Here is a 14,184-nt window from a genome sequence, read left to right as displayed (position 1 = left end):
CGGGGCCACGTGGGGCAGGTCCCCCACAGAGGCCGCCAAGAGGAGCAGCCTGGCCCTGGGGCAGCTGGTGGTCAGTGAGCTCACCGTGAGTGTTTACGGCAGCAGCCGGGCGCGGGCGGCGCCCAGTGTTGCGTTTGTCTTTCGCCTGAAAGGCGTCCTGCACGACTGCAGCCTTCAGAAACAGGCCTGTGCTTTTAGGGCATTTCGGGCTCAGAACAGGGTTGGGGTGAGGGGCTGTGTTTTCTTCGTGAAGACGTGGGGAGTGGAAAGGGAGGCGCCCCGCTTCCCTAACAGCTGACACTGGCAGCGGGGTGCGGGAGCGGGCGAAGGGTGGCGGGTGGGCTCTGCAGCCCCGTGAGCCTGCCCGCCCGTATCCGTCTTTCCTGTGGGCAGCCCCGTCGGCTTTGGGGTTAGGAACCCTGAGTATTTTCCTCCCGTCGCCTTGTTGACACCTTTTGTGCACACTTTGGGGACCAGTGCCGCCGGGCTCACAACTGGCGGCCGCAGACGCCCCATATGGCCCCTCCCGCTGCGTCTGTGCGTCCCAGGAAGCCTGCAGCCCCGTCCTGCCCCGTGGCCGAGAGGCTCGCCACCCGAGTGGGTTTGCGTTTCCTTCATTTTAATACCTTCTGACTTTCCTACCAAACGTCTCCTCATAAACAAAACGAAAGGGGGCAGGGCTAGTATTTTAACAGTACAAAGTATAAATACTGGTGTTAGGTTTTCATTACTTCGTTTGCGGCCGGGGGGGAAGCAGGCTGTCGCGGGCGTGGACCTGAAAGGTGGGTGTGGGAGGCAAGCACACCCGAGGGCAGCCGGGCACCGAGGACACGGCTCACCCTCACACCAGGCACCTGGGGAACTCCACGGGGCTGCGCCTGATTCTGCCTTGTCTCCAGGGGCGAGGGAGCAGGGGCTGGAGTCAGCGTTGTCTCCTGGATGCCTGAGAGGAGGGAGCGAGCCTTGGGCACAGGGGACTGATCACCGCGCGTTGTGCCTCCGGCCAGTGCGGCCCGCCCCGCCCGCGGCGGTGCCCGTGGAGCAGCGTCTATGCAGTCACCGGCTGCGCCCCCGCTTGGTCCGGGGAGCAGCTCTGGTGCCCACGGCGCAGCTTCTTCATCAGCCGCCGCAGCTTGCCGGGGAAGTTTCTGTCGAGGTGGCGGTACAGAAGCGGCACCACAGCGCTGCTGGCGAAGGCCAGGAACCTGGACAGGTCCTTGGCGAGGAGCAGCGTCCCCACGTGGTGCCCGTCCAGTGCCTTCCCCCGTGCCGCCAGGACCGTGCGCCCCAGGAGCGTCAGGTAGTGGGGCGTCCAGAGCCCGAACTGCGCGCACACGGTGGCCACCAGCAGCCTGTGCGCTGAGGGGTCTGGGCGGCCCGCGTCCCGGTCGAGCGGCGTGTCTTCCTTGCGGACCCGCGCCAGGAGCGCGAGCGCGTAGAGCGCGGCCAGGCCGGGCACCAGGTAGCCGACGAGCAGCATGATGGCGTCGTCCGCCGCCGCGTCCCGCACCCGCGAGCACTCCACCAGCCGTGCGGCCACGTGGCTGCAGATGTGGGAGAGCAGGGAGGAGAAGCCGGCGAGCAGGGCGCCGCCCCAGACGAAGCCGCACACGTGCCGGGTGTTGTAGACGCTGGACATGTAGGTGCGCGGGAGCGCGCGCTCGATGTAGCAGTCGAGGCCCAGCAGCGCCGTGGAGTACAGCGCCACTAGCGCCGCCACGTTGAACAGCACCGGCAGCGAGACGTGCACCTCGCCGCCCAGGTCCCAGGCGGCCCCGCCGGCTGCGCCAGGGCCCAGCAGGTGCGCGGGCGCCAGGGCGCAGAGCAGCAGCCCGGCCGCCGCCATGTTGGCGAAGTAGACGTCGGGCATGGTCATGCCGCCGGGGTCGTGCAGGTTGGCCAGCAGCAGCAGCGCGTTGTAGCCCAGGCCGAGGGGGACGCCGCTCAGCAGGTAGAGCAGCGACAGCGCGGACAGCGCCCTCTGGAGGTGCAGGCAGGGCAGCGGGTCCTCGCCCCCCGTGCCGTTGAGCGGGCAGCTCCACATGGCGGGCTGTGGGGAGAGAGCAGCGCGTGAGGCCTTGGCGGCCACAGCCCGGCCCCCGCCCCCGAGGCCGGCGGGAGACGGGGCTGCGCGTGTTTTCTGCGGCCGAAGGCGTCCTCGCTGGAAGCTGTGAGGGCCCTGAGCCACGCGGGCCTCCTTGACCCTGTTTGCCGGGGAACCCACAGCCCTGGAGCTGTAAGGCGCCTGCTGGCACCTTGTGGCGCCTGGGCCGCGTGAGAGAGGCCTGTAGCAGGAGAGCTGGGGGGCTGGGGATGGACCCAAGGCTTGGCCCCGCAGCCCCCCTCGCGGGAACCTCAGCCTTCCTTCCTTGCACTGACTGCGGAATCCTGACAGCCCCCCCCCACCTCCGTCTGTGCCCAGCAACCCGCCTCCCTCGCACCGCCTGGGCAGCGCTGGTGTGCCGTGCCAGGGCACCGGGACCCCTGGCCTGAAAACCAGCCACCGCTGGGCCCCTGGGGAGAGGCCAGAGGCGGCGGGAGGCAGTCTGCCCGCGCGCCTGGCACCCTTCCGGTCCCCTCCCTCCCAGCCTGGCAGGGTGAGGGCAGGCGGGCGCTAAGGTCGGGGTGGGCCTTGGCGGGTGGAGGCGCCTTGGTGGTGAGAGGACAGACTTTCTTGAGCAATGCCTGAGTCCTGGGGAGGGGGGAACCCTCCATGCCATGCGTCCTGAACCTTCCGGGCTTCTTGCTCTCAGAGCGAGGCCAGCAACCCTCTGGGGCAGACCCTGGCCTCCCAGGTCCAGGGGCTAGGGAGGCCCCGCCTGCCCTTAAGTGGCCCGGCCCCACGCCGCGGCAGCGAGCCTAGCGTGGGGGGCACAGGGGGAATGACATGTCTCCACAGGCTTCTGTTTGCCAGCCAACGCGACGGAGCAGGCGCCCGCTTACAGGGTGTGTGCCTGAGACACCTCCCCCCCACCGCCCCCGACACGGAGGGGTCAGGCAGGAGCCTCGCGGGGCGGGGGCGTCTGCATCCTAATGAGCCGCTAAGGCAGCGGCCGAAGGCGGGGCGGGGCTGCTGAGCGCCTGCTGCCTGCCGGCTTCATCACCTCCAGGGAGGGCGTCTACTCTCAGCCGCTGCAGGGACTCGGGTCCCTCTTCCCAGACCTGGGGTCCAGGGTGCGGGAAGGAGCCCCAGACAGGGCCGGGCCTGAGGGGTCCTCGGAGCCTGCGTCCATCCTGTTCTAGCTGATCCGCTGCCCGTTTCCCTCCCGAATGCCGGCGGGCTCCCGTGCGCTGAGCAGGCCGGCACGCTGGTCCACAGAGCATCCTGTCGGTGCCTGACCAGCCCGAGCGCCTCGCCCGGCTCCCGGGCCTCAGTCCCTCCCCTCCCGCCGCGCTGGCCCCACTCGCGGCGGGCCTGTTTCCCGGTGCGGCGTGCTCCACGAGGCGTGGGGGCGCACGCGCACACTGGTGTGGCGGGGGGTGGGGCGGCGCTGTGCGTGTCCGCCGCCCGGTTCTCAGGGTGCCCCTCCGCTGCAGGCGGGTGCAGCTGCGCCTCCTGTTCCCAGCCATTTTGGAGCCTTGAGAGTTGTATCGGGAAGGGCCGGCACACGGGAAGGGCACCCTGCCCACGGGCTCCCCTGAGGCCCGACGGGGGTCCCCTGGTGCGCCTGCCCCTTCTGGGGGTCTCCATCCACCGGAGGGCAGGTTCGGCCAGGGGAGGCTGAGGACGGAAGGGTGGCCCTCTGCGATGTCGGGTGGGGCAGTGGAAAGGCCCCCATGGGCTCCTGGGCTGAGGGAAGCAGGGGACGTGCTGGCAGGGGCCCTGCCCTACTGGAGACCCGCGGGAGGCGGTCACGCGGAGCAAATCAGCTCGGATCTTTTTTCAAGAGCTCAGGTGCTTACATGGCCAGCTTGCTTGACCCGAGAGGGGTCTGCGTGTCTCAGCGGCCAGCCCGAGCCGCCGTGTCCTGGCAGCTCATACACACAGAACTTGGAAACCCTGCCCACAAAGTAGGCAGCTCTGGTCGCGTCCCGTCGGTGTCCGCGGCGAGGACACGGCTGGCTTCACTGCAGCTCATGTGCTAAAGGTGCCGGTTTCCTTTGCTTTCAGCCGGTCTTCGCTTTTTGTCCCTGGTGTTCTTCCCAGAGGCTCCTCGCCTCCAGGTGTTACGTGTGGGGGTGCGGGTGAGGAGGGCAGAAGGCAGGCTGCCCACGTGGAAGGGACGAGGCACTGAGGCGCTTGCTGGGGCGGGTGGTGCCCATGGGCTCTTGGGGACCCAGAGCAGCACCTGCGCCCGGCACCCCCAGACTTGCCGTCAAGCATCGGTCACTTTGGGAGTGTGCGCCCACCGCGCACGGCTGCGGGGCAGCTGGTCAAGGCGCAAGGCCTCTAGCTGGTGTCCCTGTGTCCAGGTCCCTGTGCTGCCCCTGCGGGTCACCCCACCCCAGCCGCCTCTGAGTCACCCCACTTCCTTTTGTGCTCGGGCTCTGGGAGTGCAGGAGTCTGGGAATAGGCTCCCCTCCCCCAAGGGCCTGTGAGGAGGGGCCCTGAGAACAATGATGGCCCCCGCCCTCCACACTGGCAGGCTGGGCTGGGCTGCCTTTCCAGTCACCAGCTCTCTGTTCCCTTCCTTCCTGAGAAAGGGGAAGTTGGACCGTGGCCAGAGACCAGGATTCCGAGCAGGGCCCTCTGTGGTCCTGGCCTCTCAGGGGCAGGAAGCAAGGCCAGGTGGGCCCTCAGCCGCTGGGCCCTGCCCCTGGCCCCACAGGCCCTCGCTGTCCCCGAGTAGCAGGGCTGACGGCACCGCCTGCGGCCGCCCGTCACCCACTGCAGCTCTGACTGGTGTCGTCAGGGGGCCCCAGGGGCAGGAAGGACCAGGAGCCCAGCCAGCAGCGTCGTCCAGGCTGGTCCTGTCACCCTGCTCCGGGGCCGTCCTGATGACACCAGTCAGAGCTGCTCACTGCCTCCCGGCTCCCAGTCCACCCTCTGATGCGCCCCGCCTGCCCCTCCCGCCAAGCACCCCTGCCCACTGCCCCCCTGCCAGACACACGCCTCTGCAGACCTGCCTGCAGGCACCCCGGCTGGCGTGGCCGCCTTCCTCCGATGCTTGGTGGGGCCTCCCAGACCTCTGGGCCCTCCTCCACGCCTCCCTAGGCAGCAGCGCCCACCAGGTGCCGACCAGGGCCCCGTCATCGGACAGGGCGTTGGGGGGCCCTGCCCCCCCCCCCACCCACCCACCCTCGGCCCTGCCCCCCACCCACCCACCCACCCACCCTCGGCCCTGCCCCGGATCCCTCCGGGACTCCGGTGCTGCCAGCCTGGCCAGGGCCTGGTTCTGCCTGGCACCCCTGCCTCTGCCCGGCCGGGTCTGCGCCTCCCCCAGGCCTTCTGCCCCCCTCTGCCAGGCCCGGGGAACATACAGGTGTGCACGTCTGGCTAGAGACATATCCCCTCACTCTCGGACCCTCACCCGTGGGCGCCCCTCTTCTGTGGCGGGCATGCCCAGCCAGGCCTGCAACCAGCCTTTGTCCACGGAGCAGGGGCGTGCCTGGCACGTGCAGGCGTGTGGCCATGGTCTCACAGCGACGCCGGCAGCAGCCCTGATGTCGTGTGGCCCGGGGCAGGAGGCTGGTGGGCTCCAGCATCCTGGCTTGCTCCTTGGTCGTCGAGGGGGTCCGGCGGTCACCGCATCTGGTGTCTCCCAAGAGGACTGACTTGATCTGAAGGTGACCTGCGTCCCCACTCTCTGAGAGTTCGGCCTGTCGCCTCTGATCACGCTTCTGGGGCAGTGGCCCTTGCCGGGCCCCGGATGACTGCCGTGCGGCCAACTTCCGGCTGGTCTTGTTCCAGGGAGTAGAGATGTCTTCACAGCCTCGGGCCAGCAGTGGACTGGAGAGGGGAGCGTGGCCAGCCTGGGGAGGGCACCGGACTCCCAGGTGGACCCTGACGTGAGCGCAGGCTGGCGGCGCTGCTGTGGCATCAGGGAGGGGTCCCCTGCTCTGCTCTGGACCTAAACAGGAGCTCTCGGGACGTGACGTGTCCTCCTCGGTGCCTGCATGGGTGCCGGCATGCTGGGCAGACGGCCTCGCAGCACACGGCCTCGAGAGGGGGCTGGCGGGCGGCAGGGCCACGGGGCAGATGAGCCGACGGGCCAGCCTCTGCTCGGCGCCCAGGACTCTGAGCCGGGCGCTGGGGCAGCAGTGAAGCAAGCTGCTCCACCCCCTGCGCGTTGGTGATGGGGACGGGGGACACGGTGGGGGCTGGTGGCAGGCCCCGGGGAGGGGGTGGCATGCGGGCCGGGTGCCCGTTGGGGGACACTGGGCCACGGGGCGCGTGTCTAAGCCCCGCTGCACTGAGGGCCGCCTGCTTCTTATGCTCTTGTTCTTTGGGGAAGCAGCTCGATCGTGCCCCCTGGCCCGACTCAGACCTCCCCTTGGGAGGGGCGCGTGCTGCCTGGTGGTGGCTCCCATCCGTGGGCCGCAGACTGAGGACCAGCCTCCCCAGGCGCCCTGCCCGCAGCTGCCTGGCTTGGGTCCCTGGTCAGGCCGTTGGGAGGATGGAGAGCGGTGGTGAGCGCGGCCCGCCCTGGTGCTGGGCGTGGAACGGCGGGTCCTCGCCTCCCACACGCGCGCTGCTGTGCTGCCTCCTGACTCTGCCGGCCGCCGCAGGGAGAGGAGACGGGGGAGGGAGGGCAGGGTTCGTGAGCGGGCCCAGGCCAAGGGCAGATTCTCATGGAGCGGGGGTGGGGGCAGGAGGTCCTCCCACAGCTTAGCGGCCCTGGGCCCCCAGGGCCGCTGTAGGAACAGACAGCGAGTCTCTGGAGCCGCGCTTGCTGAGCCGGGGCCCCAGCCCCACGGGGTCCTGGCGGGTCCTCCCCAATGGCACCCTGCTTACAGGCGCCCCTTCTTTCATTCCCTGCTGGCAAGGACCGCATGCCTGGGTTAGCTGCTGGAAGTATTTTGAGGCCAGATGTCAGCATCTTTTCTCCTTGGACTTTTTTTTTTTTAAAAAGAGCCTAGAACTGTATAAACTAACCCTTCAAAAGTGAATGTCCACGGGCAATGAAAAGCCTTGCCGAAACGCAGGGCTACAGCCCACGGTGACCTCCATGGAAAGAGGGGGGGCCGGGAGTGCAGCAGAGCAGAGGCGGGCGGGGGCCATGATGGGCAGGGCCTCCCCAGTGGCCCTGTGCGCACACAGCCTGCCCAACTGAAGCACCAGCTAACTCCCCTCCAAGGTCACTCACCTTATCCCACGGCACCCCTCCTGTTCCTGCCTGCCCAGAGCACCCCAAAGAGGGAGCTCCGTGGCCGGTGTCCTGCAGCCTGTGGGACGGCCTCAAAGGCCTTTCCCCAAGGCGAGCACGAGGACCCACTGGGCAGAAGGGCCGGCAGAGCTCAGACCAGGAGGTGGGCGCAGGGCCCCGAGGCCAGGGCAGTGTGTCCTGGTGGGCACCGGCCCGGCCTGCCTGCCTGATGTCCTGGAGACCCACTGTGTACTGTGCCTGGACTTCGACTGAGTGCTCTGGAGCCATCAAAATGCTTTGAAAGTGACTCGAGTGTTTATTTCCTTTTGCAATAATGGGCAAAGGCTCTAGCTACAATTAACATCCAGCTGGTAGGAGCCAGACACTCCGGAAAAGCTGATGTTTTCATCGGTTTTCAACGTAGAGCGCTTACGCATACTGATTGGTATCGCAGACGCTGCGCCTTCCTGGGCTGCGATAAGCAACGGTTCATTATACACTTGGGGTGGCTCGGTTTTCGTAGCCTGTTGCTTTTTAAGGTTCTGAATTAGAGAGCAGTGAGCGTGAAGCAGGCAGCGTCTCCGGTTGTCCCGGGAAGAGAACGGGCTTGCCCGCCGGTGGGGAAGGGCTGCGGGCAGGGGAGCAGGGCCCCGGGCCCTCCCTGGAAGGATTCGGGCGTGTTCGCCTCTGCTTGTGGAGCACTAGTCCCTCGGCTTTTTCTCTTATTGTCCCCTGATTTATTTTTTGAGGTTACCGCTCCTTCCAGTACTCTCCATCAGGGGAAAACAGACTAAGGACAGACCCGCCTCCCCTGGCACCCAGTCGGGCCCCTGCCCGGCCCGACACTGGTGTGCTCTTCCCCGGGGGCGCTCTGGGGCAGAGCCGCAGATCTTATCTCGGCCTGTGGTTCTTTCCAGGGGAGGAACCAGCAGTCATTTTTGCTCCTTACACTTGGTCTAATCATGACAGTTGCTTCCGTGGCTCTAATTAAAACTGGGAAACTCCTGCGTGCTCTCTGCCCTCCCACCGTGTGTGTGGGAGGAAGGAGACCCCTGTGGGACTGCACAGGACGCCTGGTCCTTTGCACCCTGTCCTGCTGCTAACTCGCAGGGGGTTCTGTCCATAGGTCCCTGGGGGGCGGAGGAGGGACCTGAACTCTGACCCTTGACAGCATCGCATTTTTTAGAGTGAAAATTCACTTTTACGCCTTACACGGAGGCCCCCTGCTCTGCAGCACCTGTGAGACCCCACGGACACTTACTGCTGCCCAAGCGCCGGAGAGGCTGCAGCCTTGAGAGAGCTGGAGGACACGGCCCTGGTGGGCGGCAAGCTGTTTGCTGAGGTTCCCGGATGACATCCCAGGGCCTGGAGGGTGTGGCTGCCGCCTCCCCAAGCAGTGCCTTCCTCTCAGGCCCCGGAAAGTGGCTGGGGCCTCGTCCCACCTGGAATCGCTCATGCGTATTTGCTGGCAGGGACCTTGGCAAGTTTGTCCCTTTCTCACTATATAGTGGGTTTAAGCAGCTCTCGGGCTAATGATGCTGAAGCTGAAACGCCAGTGCTTTGGCCACCTCATGCGAAGAGTTGACTCACTGGAAAAGACTGATGCTGGGAGGGATTGGGGGCAGGAGGAGAAGGGGACGACAGAGGATGAGATGGGTGGATGGCATCACTGACTCGATGGACGTGAGTCTGAGTGAACTCCGGGAGATGGTGATGGACAGGGAGGCCTGGCATGCTGCGATTCATGGGGTCGCAAAGAGTTGGACACGACTGAGCGACTGAACTGAACTGAACTGAACTGACTGAGGGCTCGCCTGATGGCTCAGGGGTAAAGAACCTGCCTGGCAAGGCAGGAGACCCAGGTTTGATCCTTAGGTTGAGAAAATCTGGAGAAGGAAATGGATACCCACTCCAGGATTCTTGGCTGGGAAATCCCATGGACAGAGGGAGCCTGGCAGGCTGTAGCCAGGGGGTTGCGAAGAGTGGGGTACGACTTGGCAACTAAACAACGGAAAGCAGTTCTACGTCCTAGCCTAAAACCCCACCACTCAGGCCCAGTGGACACAGGTGCCTTTCTCCTGTCACCCACCTGCCAGAGGCTTCTGAGTTCCAGGGACCCCAAGTCAGTGAAGAACTAACGCTGGGCTCGTCTCTCCTCTGTATTTCTGTGACCCCCACGGCGGCAGGACAGCAGTGGTCAAGGGCAGGGCCTGGCCCCAGCTTCCTGTCCATGACTTGCCACAGTATGCATGCACCAGATGGGAGCTATGATTTTTAAAAGCCTGTTATCTCTAGAGGCTTTCTTCATTTAGCGAGATACCAGAGGTTCCAGTTTGGAGCGCCACACCCGGCAGGCCAGGGAGCATGTGGCTGTCCCCAGGGCCTAGTTATTACTAGGGCCTCTTTCTCCTCTCGGTGGTGACCGGTGCCCCAGTGAAGACCCAGCTGAGACGGCAGAGTGTCTGGTCCCCGTTATGTGTGAGCAGCCCGGGAGCGTGGTCAGCTATCGTGTCCACACTCTGGTGTCTGCAGAGGCCTGGCCAGCAGGCTGCTGGCCGCCTGGGGACTCAAGGCCAGCCTCACTAGGTGCTGCAGACACAGTGGGGAGGAGGGGGCCGCTGCTCCGCCAAGATTCGGAGCTGGTTGTTGGCAGGTGGCCTGGGGCTGCCAAGCGAGTGTGCATCCAGCAATGAGGGGACAGTCTGTCAGGTCCCGACTCACCCTCTGTCCCCCCGAAGCTCGGTTAGATGGCCGGGGCCAGTGCCCCGCTGAGAGAACCCAGCCACCGTGCTGCTGCCCTTAGCTTGGTGTTGGGTTTCTTGTCCCAGGTCAGTGGGCGCTCTGAGGCTGGGGCACTGCCTTCTCAAGTTTTGAAGGAGCCTCCAGGCACAGATCTCCAAGATTTTGTAATCATAAAAGGGACGAAAGTTACAGCCACCGTGACCCAGAAGCAGGCGGTCAGCTCCCCGCAGGACATGCGAGGAGCCTGTGGAGCTGCCGAGCCGCCTACGCGGCTTGCGGCTCTCAGCGGCCCGGACAGGTGAATGACCGCAGGGCAGCGGCTGGAGGGCAGCCACCGGAGGGGAGAGCGCCCGGGCGGGGCCGAGGGGACCCGCGAGTCGGAGCGGAGAACCGGCCTCCGGCCGCCGCGTCCCCGCGCCGCTCCCCGCGCGGGCCGAGCCCGAGTGTGCCCACCGCCCCCACCCCGAGTTCGGCGTCCACTCACCGGCTCGCTGGGCCGCGGGCCGCGCAGTCGCCGCGGGAGCGGGCAGCTCGGGGCTCCGGCAGGCGGCGGGGCTCGCGGCGCGCACGCCGCGCGGGCCTGTGTACACACGTGACCGCGCCGCGCCGGCCCCGCCCCCGGGCCCGCCCGGCCCCGCCCCGGCCCCCGTTCTCGCCCCGGCCCCGCCCCGCCCGGGGTCCCCCGATGCCGACAGACTCCCGGGCCGCCGAGAGTCCGGCGCGCGCTCGGCTGAGGTCCGCGGGCGGGCCGGCCCGCTGAGTCAGAGGCGCTCTCATCTGCAGGGGACAGTCACCCCGCCCTCGAAGGCTGTAATCGGGGCCTGCCAGGCGCACCTGCTCCTCTGCCCCAAGTGTGTTTGCTGGCTCCCCGCTCACCCCTCACTTCCTGGCTTGAGGAATTTCTCCGTAAACAACTGGCCGCAGGAAAACCATTTAAAGACACAGTGCACTGTTTGCAGCCTAACTAATTCCGTAGCCGCTGCTCTAATTAGGTGTTGGAAAAGCGACAAGAACAAGGCCGTTTCCTCTGCTGTAAGGCTTGTGCTGCAGCAGTGCTCCTAGCAGCGCGCTCTGGCCCCGGCGGTAAGAACATTGGTTTCCGAGGACCCAGGTGTGCGGCTTGCAGCGCTAAGGCAGGCTCGCTGTGGGACCAGGGGCTGGTGGAGCAGGGAATGAGCATCGCGGCCGAGGCTGGCCCTGGGTGGCGGCAGGGTCCAGCCTGCCGGGCTCAGGGCCCCTCCTCACACTACCCTGCTTCCTGAACACGGGTCAGAGAGGGAAGCTGGGGGTCAGCTGGGGGACCAGATCCCCCTCCCTCTCAGCCGCTTGTGGAACCCTGGGCCCCCGCCCTGCCCTTGGCCCTGTGGTCATTACAGCAACCTGCTTCTCACCCCAGCACCGTCCTTGTGGCAGTGCGTCGCCAGCCGTGGGGAAGACCTGGGCGTGGTCAGCCGGCACTAACCCCGGCAGTGAAGGGGGACAGGCTCCGCGCAGGTTTCTGTTCTGCGCCCTCAGAGCAGCCTTTCAAGGTGTATGAGCCTCGTTTCATCAAGTCTGAAACTCCGTCAGTGCTGCGAATACCAGAACTTTATGGGCCATTGCAAGGAAACAGTCATGCTGTGCGTGTAAGCAGCATGCTGATCTTAGAGTTGTTAAAGTGAGGAGCCACGTCTTACCATCGATGGAAGACAGTACCCTCCTCCTTTTAAATCGTACTGAGGCTCAGAACTTAGGCAGGTGCCCAATGTCACACAGCAGGGGGTCTTTGCTTTCTTAGGCCTTTGGATCATTCTAGCAATGTGATTAAGGAGTGTTGTTACCTCCTTTTCTGAAAAGCCTTGGAGCCCAGAATTCCAAGCCAGAGACCCTAGGATGCCGGGGTGCCCTGCACCTGGCAGGGCTGCGATCCTGACTGGGTAAAGCAGGGCCTCTAAGCCTTGGGTCGCCCCACTGCCTTATCCGCAGAGAAAGACTTCCTCCACCACGCAGGCTCCTGGCCAGGGGGAATGGCAGAGCTTGCGCGCGTCAGAGATCTTCAGAGTGGACCCACCCTCCGGCCAGGCTCAGATCAGCGTTCTGTAGCTGGGGAATGTAAGCGCGCTCCGTGAGGCTTCAGCTCTGTGGCCTGCTGCCTTCTCCCGGGGCTCAGGCCAACGCCTGGGCCTGGGCCGCTGCACCATCCTGGGGGCGGAGCTGTGGGAAGCTGGTCCTGCTTCCTGGGCTTCCAGCTGCGTATCTGGGGTTGACTTCTGAGGACCACGTGGAGTCGGCCTCCCCACTGTTCCTGGTGACGCCCCTGAGGAGCCGTCCTGTGCTTCCAGGCCCCAGGCCTTACAAGGCTGGTGCCTTGAGCCTGCGCCACACTGTGGACGAAGGGAGACTGCAGCCCGGCGCTCTGCTGTGGGACGCGAGGCTGCTCGCCAGGCTGGAGGCGTGGCCGGCCCTCCCGCTTGTCCTGCAGCAGCAGCGACCGCAGGGGGCTGCACGCCGGGTGCTCCGGGCCGCTGGTCAGCGGCTTGAGGGCCACCTGCTGCCGGGGCCACCCTCTCTGTCGAGGCAGAAGGGTCTTCCTTTTGAAGACGCACCTTTTGGGAAATGACACACCAATGGGGAGTGTGGTTCTCCGTGACGTGTGAGTCAGGGCAAGGAGTGTGTAGGCTCACTGGTTGGCTCTGGGTGTGGCTCACAGAGAGGTCGCGTGCTTTGCCACCCCTGTGGCTCTGTCGCTGCGACGTCTTGCTGCTCAGGCCCGGGTCTTTGTGGTCGACGTCGATGAGGAAGCCAGGGAGGGGCCTGGAGGGGCTGGGGGTAAACGTGAGTGAACGGCTGGGCCCAGGAAGTCTGGCCGTCCCAGGTCATCCGCCTGTCGGCGCAGCTGCCTCACTGCCCTTAGTCTGCACAAGCTGCCGCCCCCACCCCCACCCACCTCCAGTCCCGTTCGGCCTCTGCCGGCCCCTCTTCTGTCCTCCCTGGAAGCAGACCTCCCCATCCCTAACACAGGAAGTGCTGAGGGTGGGCCCATGCTGCGCCTGTCCCCCAGCTAGGGGACCAGATCCCCCTCCCTCTGTCACAGCGCTTGTGGAACCCTGGGGCCCCCGCCCTGCCCTTGGCCCTGCTGCCATTACGGTAACCTGCTTCTCTCCCCAGCGCCGTCCTGTGGCAGTGGGTCGCCAGCTGTGGGGAAGACCTGGTGGGGGAGACGAGCAGCTCCGACAGGTCAGTGCACTGACCAGGCCCGGCCCCTGGGAGCCGCTGGCTGGCCCGAGGCAGGCGCTGAGCCGAGGCTCTGGGGGCACCCGGGAGTCAGCAGTGGCGCCTGGCCCCGGCGCTGTCTGGCCTGAGGCTGATGGGCACCCTGCACGCCCAGCAGCCCTGGCACGGCCTTTGTGGCACTTCTTAGGTCTGGAAGACGCGGCCCCTCCCAGGAGCCCATGGACCACCTGGTGGCGGCCGGGTGGGGGAGGGGGCCTCTGTAGCTCTTAGGTGCCCAGTCTGGGTGTCCAGAGGGCCTTCCCCCGGTAGGTGGGCCCCCGCTGGAGAGAGCCCGGCTTCCCATGGGGAAGGCAGTCCTCCCCGTGCCAGGATCCTGACTGAGGCCTTAGGGGACAGTGGGTGGGGGTCTTTGTTTTTACCCCCTAGGGCCTGTTGAAATGAAGGCAGAGGGGGGAGGGGAGCTGGCAGACTCCCCTGCACAGGAAAACCTGGGCTCAGGACTGAGGCTGGGTGCCTGGCATCTGTGCAGGCTGGCTCCCCACGTGTTGGCCCTGCTCCTTCTGCCTGGGATGGACGGCCAGCCGTCACTGAGCTGCGCACTAGATTTCAGGATGCAAGGTCAGCATACAAAGTCAGCTGTGTTTCCGTGCGCTCGCTGTGAACGCTTGGAAACTGATACTTGACGTGGCAGTGTGGCGCCGTTCCCACCGGCCCGGCCTTGTGCTGGCTTTCCCTGTCCTTGGGCCAGTGGTAACACCGGGGTTTCCCAGGGAGCCCTCCTTGGTGCCTCTTCCTCCTCATTCTCTTTCCTAACCCCAAGCAAGCAGCTCTGCCTGCCATCATCCAGGAGGCCAGAGGGCCGCCAGCCTGGCTCTTGGGCCCAGGGGTAACGCCTCTGAGAGGGAGAGTGCCTCCGGGTGCTCTGGCAGGGTCTGAAGGGTGGGTGTACATGCTTGGTGGGCGGCACGGGGAGGTGACGGGG

General features: G+C 66.0%; 2 protein-coding genes across 3 annotated transcripts in view; one reads left to right on the top strand and one right to left on the bottom strand.

The window, feature by feature from the left end:
- Nucleotides 1–14,184, top strand: part of C3H7orf50 (chromosome 3 C7orf50 homolog) — a 67,102-nt gene that overhangs the window by 38,092 nt on the left and 14,826 nt on the right. The window lies entirely within an intron of this gene.
- Nucleotides 668–10,509, bottom strand: GPR146 (G protein-coupled receptor 146). Its single transcript, XM_068969248.1, has 2 exons — nt 10,474–10,509; nt 668–2,050 (listed from the first exon to the last, which is right to left on the bottom strand). Exon 2 carries the CDS (start codon nt 2,042–2,044, stop codon nt 1,049–1,051), a length of 996 nt encoding a protein of 331 aa, XP_068825349.1. The 5' UTR covers nt 2,045–2,050; nt 10,474–10,509; the 3' UTR covers nt 668–1,048.

The sequence above is a fragment of the Capricornis sumatraensis genome, chromosome 3 (genome assembly GCF_032405125.1).
Source record: "Capricornis sumatraensis isolate serow.1 chromosome 3, serow.2, whole genome shotgun sequence".
NCBI lineage: Eukaryota > Metazoa > Chordata > Mammalia > Artiodactyla > Bovidae > Capricornis > Capricornis sumatraensis.
Note: the sequence above shows the minus strand (reverse complement) of the source record. Positions and strands in the feature narration are given on the sequence as shown.